Source organism: Gossypium raimondii, chromosome 8 (genome assembly GCF_025698545.1).
Source record: "Gossypium raimondii isolate GPD5lz chromosome 8, ASM2569854v1, whole genome shotgun sequence".
Taxonomy (NCBI): Eukaryota; Viridiplantae; Streptophyta; class Magnoliopsida; order Malvales; family Malvaceae; genus Gossypium; species Gossypium raimondii.
Genome location: NC_068572.1, coordinates 4,929,856 through 4,952,934, shown reverse-complemented (window position 1 = coordinate 4,952,934; position 23,079 = coordinate 4,929,856). Strand labels below are relative to the sequence as shown.

The following is a 23,079-nucleotide window of genomic DNA, read 5'->3' as shown; positions in this document are numbered from 1 at the left end:
ACACCTCCTTAACAACCATGAGTTCAGCCATACATGGAATAGCAAATCCAACACATTGGGAGAACACAACAAGAACATCGCCTTTCTCGATTCGCAGTAACCCACCAACCCAACTCATGCTTCCATTACTCTTTATCCATCCATCAACATTATCGAATTAGTATCGTTTTATATTGGTATGTTATATACACAAACAATTATATTAATCCAATATGAAAATAAATGTATGCATTCATTTCTTTAAATGTGTACAATTGAATCAAAATCAAAGCTTCTTGTATACATATGAACCACAATTTAATTTTCGTGTATCAAATTACACACGTAACTAAAGTTTACGATAAATTTGATATTTTAATTAGCTTTTAATTAGTTCGTAATTTTATTTTTATTTTGAGGAAAAAGAAAGGTAAAAAGTAATAATTCCTCAGTTTGAACTCTTTTAAATACTGTGTAAAAAATAATTTAAGTTTTATTTTCTATGAATTTGTCATTTGATTTTTAAAATTCAATTTTATAGTTTTATGTTTTATTATTTAAACTTTATTTAGTAATAGATTAATTTTTATATTTAGAAATATATTTAGTTTAATGTATAAATATATATTGAATTTTTAATGTTTTTAATAAACGATTACGGTTGAATAGTTATAGAAAAATAAAGTGTTTGGCAAACAAAAGTAGAATCATAAAGTAGATTAATATATTTATTATAATTTTAAGATTATTTTCTATTAATTTAAACATAAAAATGGTGAATTATAATTTTATATTATCTTTTATTAATTTTAAAACAAAATAAATGTTATATATAAAGAATGAAGTTGTCACGTTTCAACGGAATAAATATACCATATGTCATTAAAATAGGCTGTCCATGTTAGCTTTAGTCTTAAAACCTTGTAATATATAATATATTAGTTTTCTTATCCGTGTGATACACAAAATGATTGTAGGTATTAATAAAGATAATAAATCTTTTCTTTGAACAATTTCGTTATAGTTTTAGTCCCGCAACGAGTGCAACCCTCATGTTTAGTTGCCACTGTTGAGTTTGGAACCTTGAGCAGACTACCGATGATAAGCCAGAGGAAGGTGAGGATGACATAAAGTCATCATGCCCCTTATGCCATGGGCGACACACATGCTACAATGGACGTGACAAAGGGTCGCGATCCCGCGAAGGTGAGCTTACTCCAAAAACCTGTCCTCAGTTCAGATTGCAGGATGCAACTCGCTTGCATGATCATATCTACTTTTTTTAACACAATACCTAAAACTACCCATAGTCCCTCCCCAACCCATAAATAGAAGGATAATGCGCTTCAACGCACACGGAGCTACATCCTCCTGCATTAACAACAATGATCATACCAATCGAATTAAGACTCAATCTACTAACCTTACATTCAAACACTTTTTAAATATTAATGACCAAGAGATCACTAATCAGAACTGAAATACGTACATATAAACATACTTGACTAAAACTATGAAAAATAAGTATGAATACAGATAAGTCAATATCGGCATCCAAACATAAAATTTTATCACAAACATAATCAAAATTAATCCAATTATATAATTATAAAATAGGACATTAATAATTAAATCTCATATAACACATAAGTTATATTTAAATAAAATAAAGTAAATTTGATAATGGACTAAATCGAATAAAAGAAAAACAACAAATTAATGACTGAAGCCCGTAAATTGCAAACTATATAGGATGAAACTTAACTTATTCCATTTATTAGAAAACCACGTGAATCTTGGGATGTAAACAGTGGGTTGGACGTGATTTAAATGGTTTTAATAGAGTTAATTATGCAGAAATTAATATAATTTATTCTAACAAGTTAAAAATAGAAATTTTAATAGGTTAAGAAATTAATTTTTTTAAATTCATAAAATAAAAAGTTACTAATAAATTTGTTTCCAAAATTATTAATGGATGTCTACAATATCAGAAATTATTTTATAGACCCTTCCCACCACATTATTCATAGTTCTTTTCTAATTATTTAATGACATTTCAACAATTTTTTTCATGTCATTAATATATAATTTTGTAATTTTTCTATCTCAAACCCCAAACCCAAACCCAAATCCTAAGCCTTAAACCTTAAACTTGAACCTTAAACCCTAAACTATGAAAGGTTTAAGATTTAAGGTTTAGTGTTTAGTATTCAAAGTTTAGTGTTTTGATTCATGGTTTAGGGTTTAGGGTTCGGGGTTCAAGGTAAAAAAATTATCAAAATTATGTATCAATGACATGAAAAAAATTGTTGAAATGTCTTTACATAATTGGAAAGAGACAATGAATTATGTGGTGGGAAGGGTCAATAAAATAATTTCTCCTACAATATTAAATTTTTATTTCATTACAGTAAGAAACACAATTTTTTATATATATGGCATGATATAAATTTAGAATATAAATTATACTAATAATTTATTAAATTGAAAAAAAAATGTTACATCCTAAAAATTGGATTAGTAGAATCGAGTTTATGAAATCGAGAGTGGTCACGCCCCGATTTATAAGGTTATCATTGTGCGTTTGTTAAATAAGAAAATTATTGGCCTAATGGTTAAGTGTTAGTCCCTCTTCCAAGAGATCTTAGGTTTGAGCCCCCTCCTTCATATTTTTATTATTTTGATAATTCAGTTGTCACACTTCGAAATATATGTACAGTTCAGTGTCTAAATTAAGTAAGAAATGAGCTTAAGGCTTAATGATTAAGTGTCAGTGCCCATTCTTTTCCCTCATTCTTGCACCATATTTTTCAATCTTTGGGCTGTTGATTCTTTTTCGTTCCTGTATCGAATCGTCCTTCGTTCAATCGTTTTCTATCAAAGGTTAGATTGTCATCAAATAGCATCCATTATCTTTGCCAGAGATCGGTAAGTGCATTCATTTCAATTGTTAGATTTTGTATATCCGTTGTACAAAAATCCAACATTGATATTTTGATTCGATTAATCAATGTTTTACGAATCTTGCCAAATCTTTGATAATTTTGCCAAAATTTTGATATCAATCGTTAATTGTGTATATTTGTCATTGAAAGACTGGATTTAGGTAAATCAGATCAAAATCGATCGCGAGGAGAATCAACTGAACCCGTGGTGAAAGGGGGGTATGTGTGTGTGTATTTTACCAAGTGAATCTGGTCAAACCGTATGTAGGTTTAGGGCCACACAGGTGTGTGGACCACAGGATCGTGTACACCTGTAAATCGTACAATACTTCGTGAACCACATAGCCTCAGCCTGTTACACAGCCTGCCACACAGTTGTGTCCTTCCTATAGGGTAATTTATCATTTTCCACACAGTCGTGTGATCATTGTTGTACAATTTTCCTTAAAAATTTGTGAATTGTTCAATTTAGTCCTTGTATAGTCCCTGAATTATTTTTAGAATTTTTATTCACTCAATTGAGTCCCTAATATTATGTATATACTGGAATTTATGATTTAATGACTGAATTGCTACTTTTATAATATATAATATATAATATGTGAATGTTACATGTTTATTGTTACTGTAATTTTGATAAATTGTTATTGTATTACTACTTTGCCCTACTAAGTGTATGTTAAGCATGTCTATTGTTACTGTTGAATTGAATACATGTTAAAGATTTCTACTATTTCTGCACTGTATTGTTACAAGCATGTAATATTGAATTGCATGGGGTGGGACGATATGAATGGAGGAAGTATTGGTAGTTTAATTATAACACCCTTAACTTATATCTGTCGCCGGAAGAGGTTATGGAACATTACCGGAGTTACAGATCAAATACAATTATTTTATATCATTTAACATCCATATCAGAAATCAATCATGTTCAATCATTTTGTCCCTTACATGAGCCCTCGAGGCCCAAAATATGCATTTGAAACACGTCGGGACTACACCGGGTACTCAGAGAATTTTTCGCAAAATGTCAAAATTTTTCCTAGGTGCAGAGGACACACGCCCTTGTGGCCAGGCTGTGTAGGCATTTGAAATAGGGGCACACGGATGTGTCCCAGCCCGTGCTCATGCCCGTGTAACTCACTGACTTGGGTCACACGGCCAAGCTACATACTCGTGTGCTATGCCGTGTGAGCAATTTAACTTGCATTAATTAGGTGTAAAGGTCACACAGCCAAGCCACACGCCTGTGTGCTAGGCTGTGTGGATAATTTTGAGCATTCTGTTTCTCAATTTTTAAGATACATGGGACACATAGCCAAATCACACGCCTATGTGCTAGGTCATGTGTCACACACAGCTGAGACACACGCCCGTGTCTCTGCCTGTGTGGACAAAAATAGGCTATTTCCAAGGCCACTTTTCTCACCCAAATTATCTTCCACTTACATCAACACTTTAACACATTCACAAGGCAATACCAATAATTCAAATCAAGCTAAAACCAAGTTTAGTACATGTTATAGTATATCCCATATGTCTAAGTATTCAATTTTCCCTAATTGACCCAATTCTCATACATGCATATCTTACCAATTATACTAACTCAAATCAATTAATTATGAGCCTATATAATCTCCCTCATTTAACCAATTCAAAGACTTATCAAATACATTAAGACCATATATAAACACATCAAAATATGTCATTCACAAGCCATCCCAATGGCTAATTACAACCAAACATTTACATTGCCATTATTGGTCATTTTTAGCCTATACATGTCATTATAACCAAAATTAGTTTGCTATATATACTGAAGAGTCCGAGGGATAGTGTGATGTAACTTTGACCAGCTTTCAACCTTTACGAGCCTCTGAGTACTATAAGACAGGAAATAAAACAGAGTAAGCATTTAATGCTTAGTAAGTTCATATAACGAAAAATTAACTTACCATTTATTTTCATTAAAATAAACATACAAAATGCATCCAAGCAATTTGGCTAATAGTTTAAACACACAACTTCATCAAACATGTTAGTCATTTATTTCAATGAATATCAAGAGTTATGTATGAGCTCATCAACATCAAGTTTCCATGTATTTCGTGTATATATATATATAGTTAACGTTTCACTTTGAATTCATATATTTTCTCATATCAGGATTTTGCTTGTTGAGTCATTTAAAATATCGATGGATACCTAGGTAGTACACACGAAGTGTATAAATCTGAGATCCGTCAATTCATATTCGGAAATGCTCATACGAGCACATAAATGGGAAACTCTTTCGAGCCATATAACCGGAAGCTCATACGAGCCAATATTGAGAAGGTTCAAGCGAGCCAATATCGGGAAGCTCCGGAGAGCCATTAACGGGAAGCTCATGGAAGAGCCTTTAATCGAGAAGCTCCAAAGAGTCATATATCGGGACGCTCATAAGAGCTGCGGTGTGTCCACAACACATGTAAGATCACAACCAATTGGAATGCTCTGAAGAGCTATTAACGGAAAGATCGCAAGAACCATATAACGGAAAGCTCATAAGAGCTAATAATGGAACGCTCTTTCGAGCTGTGGTGTGTCCGCAACACATGCAGGACCACAACCAATTCGGGAACCCTATATCCATTGAATTCATTTATTCAAATAGGACTTAATACTTGTCGGATATATTTGGATACGTGTTCAATTTTCATACATGTCAATTACACAATTTAATTCACATACACAACATTTAATAAAAAATATAAATATACAATTTAGTTACACGAACTTACCTCGACAATATTCGTGTATGCAAAATCTACTAATTCGACACTTTTTCTTTTCCTCGATCTAACTCTGTATTTGGTCTATCCGGATCTATATGAATGAATTTAACATTAATTTAATACAATTCATACTCAATTCTATCTGTAAGACCCAACTTCTGCCCGGGCCTAAATATTAAAAGATAACAGTCCATTACAATGCCAGCCCAAACCACATGGCCCAAAATTAAACCCAAACAGATCCAAATTAAAACCTAGCCCAACAAGCCCAAAAACTTAAAACATTTCAGCAAAAACCCTAATCCCCAACCCTATGAGCGTCGCGACCTGCTCTGCCATGTGCATCTGACACCCTCTGCTGCCGCTGCAACTCTGCACGGTCATATGCAAACACGCAACAAGAGAAGCAGAAGCAGACAAGACTAGACAATAGCAAAAATTGAGTTTTTATTTTCTTTCGACTATAAAGCCGAATGTTGTAAAAAAGAATAGGGGATATTGTATGAAAGAGGGATTCAAAAATACAAAAAAAAATAAAGGATCGAATATTGAAAGAAAAAAATTCAATAGAAAGCCCGAAAGGTTGATACTTGTCACCCTTTTTTAAATCTCCGCTTCATCTTTTTTGATTTTTTATTATTATTTTGGTTTTCATTATATTTACATATACAAAAAATAAAACAAAAAAGAAACGGGAGTCATAACTGACCTATATTCGGGCCTCCGATGCCGTGGGTGGTTGAGGAAGTCACCTCCGAGGATAGGCGACCGGAAACCAAAAGGTTTCCTAAGCTTTTGGGGCTATTTGGTTAATATTTTGGGGATTTTGAGCTCGAATTTGGGTTTAGGGGTATTGAAAGGGTAGGATCAGAGGTTTTAGCCTTTACCGGCCACCGCATACGGCGGCACCGTTGCCGACAGCCAGGGGCCGACACGGTGGCCGGTGACCGAAGCTCGACCGGGCCCTTGGCAGAATATTAGGAGAGCAGGGGAGAGAGGAGAGGTTTTTTGAATTTTTTTTTGTTGAAAGAAGAAAGAATGACCTTTTTTGTGAAATTTTTACTTATATAGGGCCTAGAAACGACGCCGTTTTGACTTGATTCTTTTAGTGCCTAAACGACGTCGTTTTGCGTCATTTCGAGGCCGACCCGAGAATCGACCCGCTCCAGGCCAAGATCCGCGTGTTTTTATTCAGAAGGGCTAATTGCACCTTTATCCCTTCTGCTTTTTAATGGTTTTATAATCAAGTATTTTTATTGTTTTTAATTTTACCCCACCATTTATTGCGTTTTCAATTAAGTCCCTCTTTGAACGGCGTCGTTTTGGGGAAAAAGGGAAAATTTCCCTTTTAGTCCCCTCACATTATGCGCGTGTTCAAAATAGTCCCCTTTTTTATTTTATTTTTGATTTTGCCCCAAATCTTTGTCTTAGAATGCAAATTAGTCTCTCTTTTTTTAGTTATTGTGTTATTTTATTAATTAACTCAATTTTTTTATATTTATTTATTCCTCACTATTATATTATTATATTATGCTATTATTTTTGTATTATTATTGTTATTATTTTATTTACTTATCTAAGTTTAATATCTTTTAATCTTATTATTATTATTATTATTTACTCATTTATACCTTTTTAATTTTGGATTTAATTATATATATACATACATACATTTTATAATATATATATATACCTATACCCATACATATTTTATAACTTATTTATAATTCATATATATATACCTTCTTATATTTTTTTATATTTTATAATTTTTATGCATATCTATATATATATACATATTTTTAATTTTCATAAATATATATATACATGCTTATATATATTTCTTATTATATCTTATAATTTATATATATATGTACATACATATATCTTTTACGTTCTTATAATTTTATTCATTTTTTATTTATCTATTTACGCTTTCATTATTATTTTAAAAGAATGTTTCACTTTTATTTGCTTATTACTTGTTATTGTGTATACATGATTGATTTTTTTATATATATATTTGTCTTCTTATTTATTTACCTTTTTGTTTTTGCTCGTATTATTTTTACTTACATTATCATAATTGTTTTTCCATTACATCAATTTTTACCTAGATTCGTAAAATGGAAAATTTTGAAAATAAAGGCAATACTCAGTATTTGGGATCTTCGAGGGGATTGAGCCCTAACATATTGGGTTCTAATTTTCTTCGTTGAATCTAAATAATCGAGAATGCTCTTTAATCAAAAACATAAAAAAAAAGCTCATTAGCGGGAATTCAATACATTGTGTCCTAATGCATTGGATATAACATGTTTTCTCGAGATGAGGATTTTTTCTTAAAAATAATAATAAAGGCAATATTCAATGTTTAGAATTTTGAGAAATTGTGCCCTAACGTATTGGGCTGCGATTTCTTCATCTGACTTAAACAATTGAATATCCTTTTAAATTTTATTGCACGAGTTTTTTGGACAAGCTCATTTTTGAAGAGGTGAAATATCATGCCCTAACTCATTGGGTGTGATATTTTCTCTCTCCGAAATGAGAGGGTCTTAACGGATAATTTGATTTATATTAGTTTTTTTTTAGGATCGTATTTTTTAAAAACTTTTCAAAGTCTTCAATCTTCGATACTAGGACACTAATTAATCAACTAGGTGCCAATTTTGGGCGTTACGAGGGTGCTAGTCCTTCCTCGTACGTAACTGCCTCCCGAACCTGTTTTCCTAGATTTCGTGGACAAAAATCGTGTTTTAATAAAATCAAATCGTTTATTAAAAAACTTTTCGAGGTGACCCGATCACACCTCATCAAAAAGGATTGGTGGCGACTCCCATTTTTGTTTTCATTTTCCAAAACCCAAGTCGACTCCATTTTATCAAAAAAATTGTGTCAAACACTATCTAATACACATCTTTGGCAAAATTACCATTTTGCCCCTATACTTTTAATCAATTACGATTTCGTCCTTAGGCTCTGAAAATGAAATCCATGAAATTTAATCTTCATTCCAAGCCTAGAAATTTTCATATATAACAATAGAAACCCATGAATTTCATAAAATTCAAAATTTTCCATGATTTCAACATCTTTTCAATTTTATCCCTAAATCAAAATTTCATCAAAATTCTTAAATAAAATACTTTTAAATACCCATCAACATCTCAAATTCATCATCTAATAACTAAAATCATATGAACTTTTCAATGGTAACTTCCAAAATTTTCAAATAAATCTAAAACTAAAGTAAAGGTTAATTGGATCTAATTATAACAATCTCAAAAACATAAAAATTTCAAGAAACGGGTAAGAATTAAACTCACATGAAGAAAAATTAAAGAACCAGCCTAAACCCTCTTTAATGTCTATTCTTAGAACCGAAAATGATAATTGAATGTCTAGAAATCTTTAATTTTCCATTTGTTTTTGTTTTAATTTGGCAAAATTGTAATTGATTTTTATTTTATTAATTTCCCAGTTTATGCCGCCTCATCCACCTATTTTAGGCATATTTATGCCGTAAGTCCTCCCCTATTTACTAGTCAAGCTATTTAATCACTTAACTATCATAATTAGCAAGTTTTACACATTTTTTAATTTAGTCCTTTTTAACCAATTAGACATGTAATCGGTAAAATTTCTTAACGAAATTTTCATATGTCATTCCTATTATACAATAGACCACAAAATAATATTAAAATAAATTTTCTTCCGACCTCAAATTTGTGGTCCCGAAACCATTATTCCAATTTCACTAAAAACGGACTATTACATTAATAATTTGCAAACACTAGTGGTTCATCTAAAACTAACTGGCAGTTTATTTGCAAACTTTTTATTTGAAAATACTGGTGGTTACCCACAATTTTTACTAGCAGTTCATTTGCAAATACTGGTGGTTTATCCATAATATAGAGTGTAGGAATGGATGAGTTATGGGGAACTCTTACTGTGGAGTGTAGCGAAGTATGGGTAGAAACTTATTCTGTTAATATGAATTACATTGACATACATAAGCATGCTCAAATAAACTATTAAATTATGTTTGTTACACGATTGTGATTAATCTGAGAATTGTTATTTTGTATGCTTGGTCTACTGTTTTGCATTGGTGTTTTTGTAATTGGACTCACACTGAGCTTCTTAAGCTCATCCCCCTTAATTTTCATCTTTTCAGATAACCCACAATGTTAAGACACAAATTCGGCATTTGGAGGGCTCGTCTCGGTTTATTTTTAATTTGGGGTTTATTTGGTATGCATGTCGTTTTAATTGATTTTAGGATGTCGAAACATGGAATTTGAGTTAATTTTGAATGCAAACTAGATTTTTAATTAATACTATGTTGAATTTCACTTTTCCGTTGCATTATTATGTAAATGAGATTTGAAAAACATATAAAATTAGAAATCAATTTTTACAAAGTAATCATTAAAATTAACCGATTTTTGAAAGAAATTATACCTTTTGGAAACACACTAAGTTTTTTCTACTAAGGTAAGCAAATGCTTTAAAAAGATTGTTTTATAAACTCCAATAGTTTTACTAGGCCATTTCTGTGGCTTATGTAACCTTTAGAATCTGATCGTAATGTTTAGGCCAGGTTAGAGAAGTTACAAATAATATGTCATGAATCCTGAACTTAATAAAAGAACTTTTAGCATTAAGGTGTATGCAATTTTATTTACATGAATTTTAGGAAGAATGAAAAAGAGGGATGTATTTATAATGGGTGTAAACAAAAATGACCATTTAACTGAATAAAACCTATATATACACAGAAAATACTAGCCCTAATGACCATTTAATGATGCATTTTTTATATTAACAGATAATATTTATACATAACAATTAAATATGTGTCATTATAAACCTTTTAAAACATAAGAAATATTTTAATGTGAGGTTGGTAATGTTTTTATATTTAATTTTAAATAATGTATAATTATCGCATGGGTTTCATTAATAAATCCTCTTAACATTCTTATTTTAAAATTATTTCAATTTTGTTTATTTTATTACAAAAGTAATTTTAAAAGATAAAAGAATTATATTTATTTTAAAATTATTTTTGTTGGGATAATTATTAAGATAATTTATTATATTTTATTTAAAAATATGTGTAATAAGTGAAATGAAATAATGCTTTTTCATTTTACTTATTTATAATATGTAGTAAGCCCATTGAAAAGAAATTTTAAAAATTATTTTAATTATCTTATAGAAAATATTTTTTCATTTTTAATCTAATATTTTTCATTATTTTCAATATAATGTTTTAATTTATTAAATGAAGAAATAATTATAATCAATCGAATAAACAACGATTTATGGATAAAAATAAAATTAAAAAATCAAATATATAAGAAATAACCTATGAGAAATTACTGATAATATTATTTAAATGATAATATATTAATATTCAAACTATGATGAATTTTATATTATTTTAATATTAAATATTTTTAAAATTAATTAACATTGATTCTATTTTTAAAATATTTTATAATTATATTAAAATTTTAATATACACAATTAACCCATACGTCACATTTAACTATAAACTAGTTTTACACTATACAACATAAAAGGGTTGGAGGAAAATCCAAGCCGCCACTATGCCTAACCTATAGGTAGGTCTAATATGAAATATAACATATAGATAAAATTTAATGAAATGTGTTTATTAGAGGACAAAAAAAATTCTTTTAATTCCAATAAGTGATGGATACGATAATATGAAAAATAAATAGTTAGAAAATTTTAATTTATATTAAATTTACCATACATAATTTATATGAGTAAAATATAAAAATAACGATTAAATCACTAAAATATTAATCGTATAAAAAGATGAAATAATGTAAGATTACCTTAATTTTACACTGATAAACAACTAATATAAAATTACCTTCATTTAATATAAAGGACGGTGGAGAAAGTTATTTTAGCCATATGTTGGTTAAGTTTTTTTAGCCATATGTTCGTTGATGTTTAGATGTTGTAATCACTGAATTTTGTCCGGGATTAATTTCGTGTTTAAAATTTTTTTAAATTTTTTTTGCATTTTAACCCTTAAACTTTTCTAAAATTTCATTTTAACCCTTAAACTTTCTCAAAATTACAATTCAACACCTAAACTTTTCTAAATTACATTTTGACCCCTAAACTTTCTTGAAATTACATTTGAACCCTTAAACTTTCTCAAAATTATGATTCGCCCCAAAGTTTTGTTGCCATTACATTTTGGTCCCTCTGGCACCATCGACGCAAGTTGCACTGCAGCATGCATGGCCACCCTAGGCCCTCCCTACCACCGCAAAAAGAAGCAAAATCAAGCATAAAGGGACTTTCTCTCCAAAAAATAAAAAATCCCCACAAAATACAAAAAAAAAGCAAGGAGCAACCAAAAAAAATAGCGAAGCAAAAAATAAAAAAAAGGTCAAAACAAGAAGACCTCCGCTGTCAAGACCAGTATCACCGTGCCCACCGCCACAACGCCACCATCGCCAACACCTAGCAAAGCAAGCAAAAATAAAAAAGAAAGAAAGAAAAAACAACAACAAGCAAGAAAAAACAAAGAAGAAAAAAAAGAAAAGAAGAGAAAGAAAAGGAGGAGCGTCATGGTCAGTGACCAAGAAGTGAGGAAGCAGCCCGAAGAGAGAGAGTTGGTGGGGGGTTGAACAGGAAGAAAGAAAAAGAAGAAAAGAAGAAAGAAAAAGAAAAATAAATAAAAAATTAATTCAGTCGGGTCAAGCTGATCCGACCCGACCCGACCCGACTGACGACCCGACCCAGCAGCTCCAAGCCCGAAAAAAAAGGCAAAGCCCCAAAAAAAAAAGAAACAAAACAGAAAAAAAAAACAGCCAATTCCAAGAAATTTCAAGTGTCCAATTGCAAGAACCCATCAAGAGTTCCCAGGCCGGCCAAGACAAGACGCACCAACCAGCAAAGAGCCCAAAAGAAGCGTGCCATAAAAAAAAAGAAGAAAAAAAAGAAAAAAAGAAAAAGGGAAAAGAAAAAAGGTTCAATTTAGGGACCCGTTCGATTTAAATTGTGTTTGAGATTTTTCGGTAATTTCATTTTTATTTTAATTTAATGCTCGATTTTTTTCATTTTAATATTATTAGTATTTTGTGCATTTTATATTTTTGTATTTATATTTTAATTTTAAATTTTAAATTTAATTCAATTTTAATTTTATTTTATTTTGAATACTTTTAATAAATAAGGCAACGAATCGATTTAACATAAACTCGTTGATTTCATCGCTATGTTGGGTGAATATCACCGGTTCGAGTTAAAATCGATACGCCCTTTTAAAAATTGAAAATATTCAAAAAAAATTCTCATGATTTCAAAAAATTTCTATCTTTCAAATTTTTTTGTGTCTTTAAAAATTTTCTTGTGTTTCAAAAAAATATTCGTGTTTTCAAAAATAAGGCAGCGAATCGATTGGCACTAATTTGTTGATTTCATTGTTATGTTGAGTGAATATCATCGGTTCGTGTTAAATACGATACTTGCTTAATAAAAAATCAAAAAGTTTATGTAAAAAAAATTTCTCGTGTTTTCAAAAATTTTAGTGTTTCAAAAATTCCCGTGTTTTAAAAATATCTGTGTTTTAAAAAATTTTCGTATTTTCAAAAAAAATTCGTGTTTCAAAAATCCACGTGTTTTCAAAAATTTCGGTGTTTCAAAAATCTTCGTGTTTTCAAAATTTTCGGTGCTTCAAAAATCTTCGTGTTTTTAAAAATTCCGGTGATTCAAAATTTTCGTGTTTTCTAAAAATTTCTGTGCTTCAAAAAATTTCGTTTTTCACAAATTTCCGTGTTTTCAATGACTCTAGTGTTTCACAAATTGTCATGTTTTTTTTTTAAAAAATTGTGTTTTGAAAAATTCTCGTGTGTCAAAAATTGTCGTGTTTTAAAAAAAATTTCGTGTTTCTAAAATTTTCGTGTTCGAAAATTTCGTTTTTTTAAAAAACAAAAAAAAATTTGTGCTTCAAAATTCTCGTGTTTTTTTAAAAAAATTCCATATTTCAATCGGATTACAATTAAATATTAAATTGAACTTGCATTTTGAAAATTAAAACAACATGTGTTTAACGAGATACCAATTTTGGGCGTCGCGAGGGTGCTAATACCTTCCTCGCGCGTAACCGACTCCCGAACTCTAATTTTCTCTGGATTTTCACGCAGACCTAAAATTACCTCTTTTTAGGAAAATTTAAAAATAAATTTTTCTTTAAAAAAAAAAGAATTTATTAGGTGTCCGATCACACCTAGAAAAAAGATCGGTGGCGACTCCTTTTTCAAATAAAATCGAGATTCTGTTTTCAAACTTTCAATAGTTACTTCGACTAGCGCCCATGACCAAATTTTTAGGTCGCTATAGCTGGCGACTCCGCTGGGGACAAAATGTTTTTGAGAGTCGAGTCTGATGTTAAACGCGTGTTGTCAAATTTTTAAAATCCTTTATTCAAATTAAATTTTAATCGTGATCCTTGAATTTTATTTTTTGAAAAGTCATGCATTTGCATTCGGTTTTTTTTAATTAATATTTTTCTAACTTGTTTTGTCTTTTTGTTTTTTTTTCAGCTTTAAGTTTTATGTTTTTTTAGTTGTTTTAGTAAAAATAAAATTTAAAAGGTTTGTGAGTTTCTCCCCACACACCGTGCACGTGCATTTTTTGCATAACATGAGCTCTCTACTCGGGCTCCGTCCGTTTAAGTGGAAGTAAACGCTACGCCTTCGTGAGTTAACTCGTCCCTCCGCACAGGCTAGTAATTACTTCCGGGTTACATATGACTTATGCTTTCGTGAGTTAACTTGTCGCTCCGCATAGGCATAAGTAAATGTAATCCCTCAAATTGAACTCGCAAGCCCATGACGGGCGATAACCGAGGCTCCGTACTTACCTTAGTAGGTGACAATATGGACAATTCGAGTACCTGTCTAGAACCGAAGCCACATATAGTGAACCGTACGAGCCACCCAATTAGAGCCATGCCGAACCTCTGTCCGTTTGATAGTTACCAAAATAAGTGCACGGGAGAAACGCCTCTTACCTTTTATTTCTTTTACATTTACATTTATTTGCAAATGAATTGAGTCTGTTTAATAAATTGGGCCGGATAGATTGTCTGATGGTATGTGGGGTAGGTTCTTGTAAAGCATGTTGGGGCAAAAAATAAATAAATAAATAAATGTGGGTCTGTTCCACCAAATTACATGATTGAATAGCTTAATTTGTTAAATTTTTCATAGTCTTTATTTTTCTTTTTTTCCTCTGTTTATTTCTATTGTGATCTCTAACCAAGGTTATTTGTTCTTCATTTTATTTTTTTATCATACATCATAGACATCTCATTATGAAGGTGTTGGTTAAAGATTGGTTGCCAAAAACAGGTTTCTGATGGAGGAGTCAATTACACGAGTAACTGAGAAAAATGCTGTAGTCTGAGATTGGTCTTTGAGGACTCAAAAAGTAAAAGGGGACAGTTTAAAGGAATGATACACCTCTGATCTTCCCGAGCGTGTGACCTCGAATGTGCGTTAGAATGATCTTGAAGACTTGACTAGGATTTGGAAGCAGTGAGACTCAGATACTAGAGGCATCTTCACTGAAAAATACAGAGATATAGCTCACTTGATAGCAATCAATGTGAACGAGCAGTTGATCCAAGCCATGGTTCGATTCTGAGACCCAGCCTATCAGTGTTTCACTTTTAATCAGGAAGATATGACTCCGACCATAGAAGAGTATGTTGCCCTGCTTCGCATCGACAATGTGCAACTCAACAAGATATATGTGAAGGAGTCTAAATCGATGACCTTCAAGAAAAAGCTAATGAAGTAGACAGGGATGACTGATACATGTTCTGAAGTTTAGTCAATGAAATTCGCTAGGCGGCTATGCAAATTGTGCAATTATCAGATGAGGCCGAAGCTCTCAATTACCAATTATCTCTAAGCCAAAAATAAAATATGTTGGAATTCCTAGGACGAGTGAAGAAACAAGGCGATGTGGCTAGGGAATTTGTGTAACTGTTAAGTCCAAGATGGAAAAATGTATTGTAATGGGCTCTTTTGATTAATGAAACGCCAAAATATGGGGCTATCTTGAAATCAACACCAAATTCTTGTATATTTATTCATGACTAACATTCACTTGTCATTCATTCATGCATTGCATGTACATATCACCCTAACCATTCACTAAGGCTAGAACCGCATAATCCACAATTGTGACACTACAAGTCTGGAATCACGTCATTCTTATAGAATGCATTTAAGAGCTAGAACTATGGATACTGAGCTCAACGAGAGTGATACAATTGAGGATGTTTCAATGATACACCTCTGTCTTCCAGGATATGTTTTGAACAATTGGACTGCTGTGGACCTTCTTATAGTTTCTAAGTCATCTCCAGAGTAATGCCCAATGTTACTTCTCCATTTATTTTGTGTGCCCCTAAATAGTGGGATTCCTTTTGTAAGAGCTTATGTTTGTTCTTTATCATTTCAATGAACATTAATGAAGATGCATTTTGTCGTGATCTTTTCATTTCTATCAGTTTCATAATTACCCTCATCGCTTCATATCCTTTCTCTCCATATATCTCATTCCAAAACATTATGTTTGTTGATTCCAATACTTTGATGCTCTCCTATAGCAGTCTTTTCTATCCGTCTTTCAAGTGCTCAGATATCCATGGCATGAACAATCCCGTTACAAGTCCTGAAATCGATTTTGAGAAGGCTGTTTGTTTAGGAGAATTTGAAGCCGAAGAAGATGCTGAAGATTGTGTCTCACCTCCTGACTTACTGAGAAAGGTTAAACAAGAAAAGAAACAGATTCTACCCCATCAAGAATCTGTTGAGACAGTGAACTTGGGAAGTGAAGAAAAGAAACAAGAAGTGAAGATTGAGATTTCCATTTCAGAGAACACCAAACAGAATTTGATCGCCTTGCTCCGTGAGTACAAAGATGTATTTGCCTGGTCGTATCAGGACATGCCAGGGTTGAATGAGGATGTGGTGGTTCATAAGCTCCCACTAAAACCAGAATGCAAGCTCGTTCAACAGAAGTTAAGAAGGATGAGACCTAAAATGCTATTAAAGATAAAAGAAGAAGTCAAGAAATAATTTGACGCTGGCTTCCTACAAGTCTCCAAATATCCAGAGTGGGTGGCTAACATAGTCCCAGTGCCGAAGAAAGATGGCAAGGTGCGAATGTGCGTAGATTATCGTGATCTGAATCAAGCAAGCCCTAAAGATAACTTTCCTTTACCACACATCGACACTTTGGTAGATAATACGGTAAAACATTCTCTATTTTCTTTCATGGATGGCTTTTCAAGTTATAATCAGATAAAGATGGCTCCCGAGGACATAGAGAAAACTACATTCATAACAATGTGGGGAACCTTCTGCTATAAGGTAATGCCGTTCGGATTAAAGAATGTTGGGGTAACATATCAGAGAGCTATGGTGACGTTGTTCCATGATATGATGCATAAAAAAATAGAAGTTTACGTCGATGATATGATTGCCAAATCTTGGGAAGAAAAAGAGCATATTGGAAATCTCAAGAAGCTGTTCAAAAGGCTAAGAAAGTTCCAGTTGAAGCTAAACCCAGCCAAATATACGTTTGGGGCTACCTCAAGAAAATTGTTAGGTTTCATTGTCGGTGAGAGAGGTATTGAAGTTGATCCAGACAAGATAAAAGTTATACAAGAACTGCTACCTCCGCGTACACAAAAGGAAGTCAGAGGATTTTTAGGAAGGTTGAATTACATTACTCGATTCATCACTCAACTTACCAATCAGTGTGATCCAATTTTTCGACTCCTTCGAAAATATAATCCGGGAAAATGGAACGAGGAGTGCCAAGCGGCATTTGACAAGATAAAACAGTATTTGTCTAATCCTCCAGTACTAGTACCGCCAACACCTGAAAAACCCTTAATATTGTACCTGACCGTGTTTGAAAACTCAATAGGTTGCGTACTGAGGCAACATGATGAGTCAGGGAAAAGAGAAAAGGCGATTTACTACCTCAGTAAAAAGTTCACAGAATATGAGGCAAAGTACCCTTCAATTTAGAAGTTTTGTTGCGCATTGATTTGGACGGTTCGAAGGCTCAGACAATACATGTTGTATCATACGACATGGTTAATTTCAAAATTGGATCCAATAAAGTACATGATGGAGTCACCTGCACTCTCAGGAAGAATGGCACGATGGCAGATCTTGCTGACTGAGTATGACATCGTGTATGTGAGCCAAAAATCGATAAAGGGAAGAGCGACAGCTGACTTCTTGGCAAGTTGAACAGCGGAAGAATACGAGCCTCTGAGATTTGATTTCCCAGATGAAGACTTGATGTGCATTTTCGAAGGTGAATCATCAAAAGATCAATCATAAAAGATGAGTTTTGATAATGCATCGAATGCATTGAGGGCATGGGATCGGAGTAGTCTTAGTGTCATCGGAAGGAAATCATTACCCGCTCACTGCCAGATTGAACTTCTTCTGTAGTAATAATATGGCAGAGTATGAAGCTTGCATCATGGGACTTTGTGCAGCTATCGAGAAGAAAATCAAAATATTAGAAGTACACGGGGACTCAGCATTAGTCATTTATCAAATTTGTGGAGATTGGGAAGTGAGAGATCCAAAATTAGTCAAGTATCACGATCTCATTGCGAAATTGGTCAAAGAATTCAGAGAAGTGACTTTTAACTACTTTCCACGAGAAGAGAACCAACTGGCTGATGCCCTAGCCACCTTGGCTTCGATGTTCAAGGCAAACAGAGAAACTGAGATAATGCCCATCCAAATGAGTATATATGAGACCCCTGCACACTGTTTTAGTATTGATGAGGAGTCAGATGGACGACCATGGTTCCATGATATCTTGGAGTATATCAAGAATCAAATGTACCCCGAGCAAGCAAACGAGAATGACAAAAGAACAATCAGGAGAATAGCGATTGAATTTGTTCTTGACGGGGATATTCTATACAAAAGAGGAAAAGATCAAGTGTTCATGAGGTGCGTGGACACTGTTGAAGCTAGAAAGATACTTGAAAAGGTTCATGAATGAATTTGTGGAACACATGCCAGTGGTTTCACCATGGCCAGGCAGATTATGAGACTTGGTTATTATTGGCTGACGATGGAAAGGGATTGCATTGGTTACGCACGAAAGTGCCACAAATGTCAAATTTATGGCGATAAAATTCATACAGCTCCGTCGCCCATTCATGTCATGACTTCTCCGTGGCCCTTTTCTATGTGGGGCATGGATGTTATATGGCCGATTTCCCCGAAAGCTCCCAATGGATATCGATTCATCTTTGTGGTTATAGACTACTTCACAAAATGGATAGAAGCCACTTCGTTTGCTAATGTGACGAAGGCTACGGTCTGTAGGTTCTTAAAAAAGGAAATCATATGTCGACATGGTCTGCCTGAAAGAATCGTCTCAGATAATGCTTTAAATTTGAACAACAATATGATGAAAGAAGTATGTGAGCAATTTCAGATAAGGCATCATAATTCTTTACCCTATCGCTCGAAGATGAACGGAGCAGTAGAAGCGGCTAATAAGAACATTAAAAGGATTCTCGAAAAGATGACTGAGACATATAATGACTGGCACGAGAAGCTACCATTCGCTTTGTACGCATATCGCACCTTTGTACGGACGTTTATAGAGGCAACTTCTTTTTCTCTGGTCAACGGGATGGAGGCCGTTCTGCCCATCAAAGTAGAGATCCCATCCCTGCGCGTTTTGATGGAGACAAAGTTAGAAGAATCAGAGTGGGTTCGAGCTCGGTATGATCAGCTAAATCTTATTGAGGGAAAATGCTTGAAGGCAATTTGTCATGGACAGATGTACCAGAAGAGAATGATCACGGACCATGATAATAAGGTGCGACCAAGAGAATTTCGCGAAGGGGAACTCGTTTTAAGAAAAATCCTCCTGATACAAAGGACTTTCGAGGAAAATGGTCACCAAATTGGGAAGGACCATACGTTGTAAAAAAGGCATTCTCAGGAGGGGCTCTGATTCTTACTGAGATGGATGGGAAAGAATTACCTAATCCAGTGAACTCAGATGCTGTGAAGAAATATTATGCTTAAAAAAAGGACAAAAAAAAACAAACAAAAACAAAACAAAGAAAAGAAAAAGAAAAATCAAGATGAAAACCCGAAAAGGGCATCTTGATAAACAAAAAGGATTAGGATGAAAACCCAAAATGGCGTCCTAATAAGGTGGGTTCTGGCTTAAAGGAGCAAAGTGACTTGAATGGGAGTTGAATGACGAAGTCGCAATATTTGAAGCATTCTCAGAAGCTCGAAATCTTCTACACAAGAAGCCGTGCTCGAAAGGATCCAGGATGAAGAAATGCATAGAAGTTCATGCATTGGATATCTAGAGCATTTCTGGCCATTGAATTCGCTTTCTTTTCTTTATGACGATTCATTTGTTAAACTTTCCTTGTCAATTTTTTGTTTGTTGCTTTTGAAAAAAATGAATGCGAGGTCTTTCTTTCATGCCTACTTTGCCATTTTTCATGTATCTCGTGTTTGATTCATTTAAATGATAAATAGTAAGATGACATACTCTAAACAAATGGAATGTTGAGCATTACCTGGATGAGAATTTGATAAATACGAGGGCCCCAAAGCAAGAAAAAGTTCAACAGGGGGCAAGAGAGTGATATACGAAGAAATGTGGGTTACTCACCAAACTTGAGGATGAGTACAAAACTAGAGAGAAAAGTCAAGAATTGAGGAAATGAATGCGGACCCTCACAAAAATCAAAAGTGGGGCACGTGACAAACAGCCCAGGGTGCATTGCATGATCATGTAGACACAAAAGCATTTAGGACAAACATGTGCATATCATAATAACATCATACATGACATATACAAATATACCAGTAGAGCAAGGAATACTAGGTGAAAGCTACACAGAATCAATGAAGAAGAAGGCTTTTAGTTTTACCAGATGTTTTTTGAAACCCTGTTTCTTTCAAGAAATATTTTTCACTTTCTGTTTTTTTTAAATATCAACTCATAATACTAGAGGTGAGTTGAGCCTCGGGTCACGCTGAGGTATTTTTAATTTCGGTCTTTTTTTAAAATCAACTCATAATACAGAGGTGAGTTGAGCCTCGGGTCACGCTGAGGTATTTTTAATTTCGGTCTTTTTTTAAAATCAACTCATAATACAGAGGTGAGTTGAGCCTCGGGTCACGCTGAGGTGTTTTTAATTTATGTCTTTTTTTTTTAAAATCAACTCATAACATAGAGGTGAGTTAAGCCTCGGGTCACGCTGAGGTATTTTTAATTTCGGTCTTTTTTTTAAAATCAACTCATAATACAGAGGTGAGTTGAGCCTCGGGTCACGCTGAGGTATTTTTAATTTCGGTTTTTTTTTTAAAATCAACTCATAATATAGAGGTGAGTTGAGCCTCGGGTCACACTGAGGTATTTTTAATTTATGTCTTTTTTTAAAAATCAACTCATAATACAGAGGTGAGTTGAGCCTCGGGTCACGCTTAGGTATTTTTAATTTATGTCTTTTTTAAAAAAAATCAACTCATAATAAAGAGGTGAATTGAGCCTCGGGTCACGCTGAGGTATTTTTAATTTATGTCTTTTTTTAAAAAATCAACTCATAATACAGAGGTGAGTTGAGCCTCGGGTCACACTGAGGTATTTTTAATTTATGTCTTTTTTAAAATCAACTCATATTGCGAGAGGTGAGTTGAGCCTCGGACCATGCCGAGGTATTTCTTTTAAATTTATGTTTTTCAAAAAATTAACTCATATTGCGATAGGTGAGTTGAGCCTCGGACCATGCTGATGTATTTCTTTTAAATTTATGTTTTTCAAAAAATCAACTCATATTACGAGAGGTGAGTTGAGCCTAGGACCATGCCGATGTATTTCTTTTAAATTTATGTTTTTCAAAAAATCAACTCATATTACGAGAGGTGAGTTGAGCCTTGGACCATGCCGAGGTATTTCTTTTAAATTTCTATTTTTCAAAAATCAACTCATATTGCGAGAGGTGAGTTGAGCCTCGGGTCACGCCGAGGTATTTTTCAATTCATGTTTTTCAAAAATCAACTCATATTGCGAGAGGTAAGTTGAGCCTCGGGGCACATGTCGAGGTATTTTCGATTTTTGTTTTTCGAAGATCAACTCATAATCCAAGAGGTGAGTTGAGTCTCGGGTCGCACGCCGAGCTGTTCTCGATTTCGCTTTTCAAATAAAGAGGAAAATTTTGGATGGTCAAACAAAATTCATGCTTTTAGTCTTTGCTCTATCCTGCTTTCACAAATGATGAGCAAAGAGGACACATTGTAATCACTGAATTTTGTTCGGGATTAATTTCGTGTTTAAATTTTTTTTTAATTTTTTTGCTTTTTGACCTCTAAACTTTTCTAAAATTGCATTTTAACCCCTAAACTTTCTCAAAATTACAATTCAACACCTAAACTTTTCTAAATTACATTTTGACCCTAAACTTTCTTGAAATTACATTTGAACCCTTAAACTTTCTCAAAATTACGATTCATTTAAAAGTTTTGTTGCCATTACATTTTGGTCCTCTCTGCAGCCATCGACGCAAGTTGCACTCAGCATGTGCGGCCAAACCTAGGCCCTCCCTACCACCGCAAAAAGAAGCAAAAATCAAGCATAAAGGGACTTTCTCCTAAAAAATAAAAAACCCCCACAAAATAAAAAAAAGAAGCAAGGAGCAACCAAAAAAAATAGCAAAAGCAAAAAAATAAAAAAGGTCAAAACAATGAGACCTCATGGTCAAGACCAGCACCACCGTGCCCACCGCCACAACGCCACCATCGCCAACACCTAGCAAAGCAAGCAAAATAAAAAAGAAAGAAAGAAAAACAACAACAAGCAAGAAAAAACAAAGAAGAAAAAAAAAAAGAAGAGAAAGAAAAGGAGGAGCGTCATCAGTAGTCAGACCAAGAAGTGAGGAAGGCCAGAAGAAGAGAGAAGTTGGTGGGGGAATGAACGGGAAGAAAGAAAAAGAAGAAAGAAAAGAAGAAAGGAAGAAGGAAGAAGAAAAGAAAGAAAAAGAAAAAATTAATTGATCGGGTCAAGTGACCCGACCCGACCACCCACGACCACCCAAAGCAGCTCCAGTTCAAAAAAAAAAAGCAAAGCCAAAAAAAAAAAAACAAAACAGAAAAAAAAGCAACAGCCATTTCAAGACCCAAGTGCCCAATTGCAAGAAACCCACCAAAGAAGTCAAGACACACCAAATTTCAAAGAGTACAAAAGAAGCGAGCGAAAAAAAAAAAGAAGAAAAA

General features: G+C 33.3%; 1 protein-coding gene across 1 annotated transcript; it reads left to right on the top strand.

The window, feature by feature from the left end:
- The first annotated feature begins 18,265 nt into the window (after positions 1-18,265).
- On the top strand, positions 18,266-18,826 carry LOC128042964 (uncharacterized). Its single transcript, XM_052634499.1, has one exon. The coding sequence runs from the start codon at positions 18,266-18,268 to the stop codon at positions 18,824-18,826; it is 561 nt and encodes a 186-aa protein (XP_052490459.1).
- Positions 18,827-23,079: the final 4,253 nt, after the last annotated feature.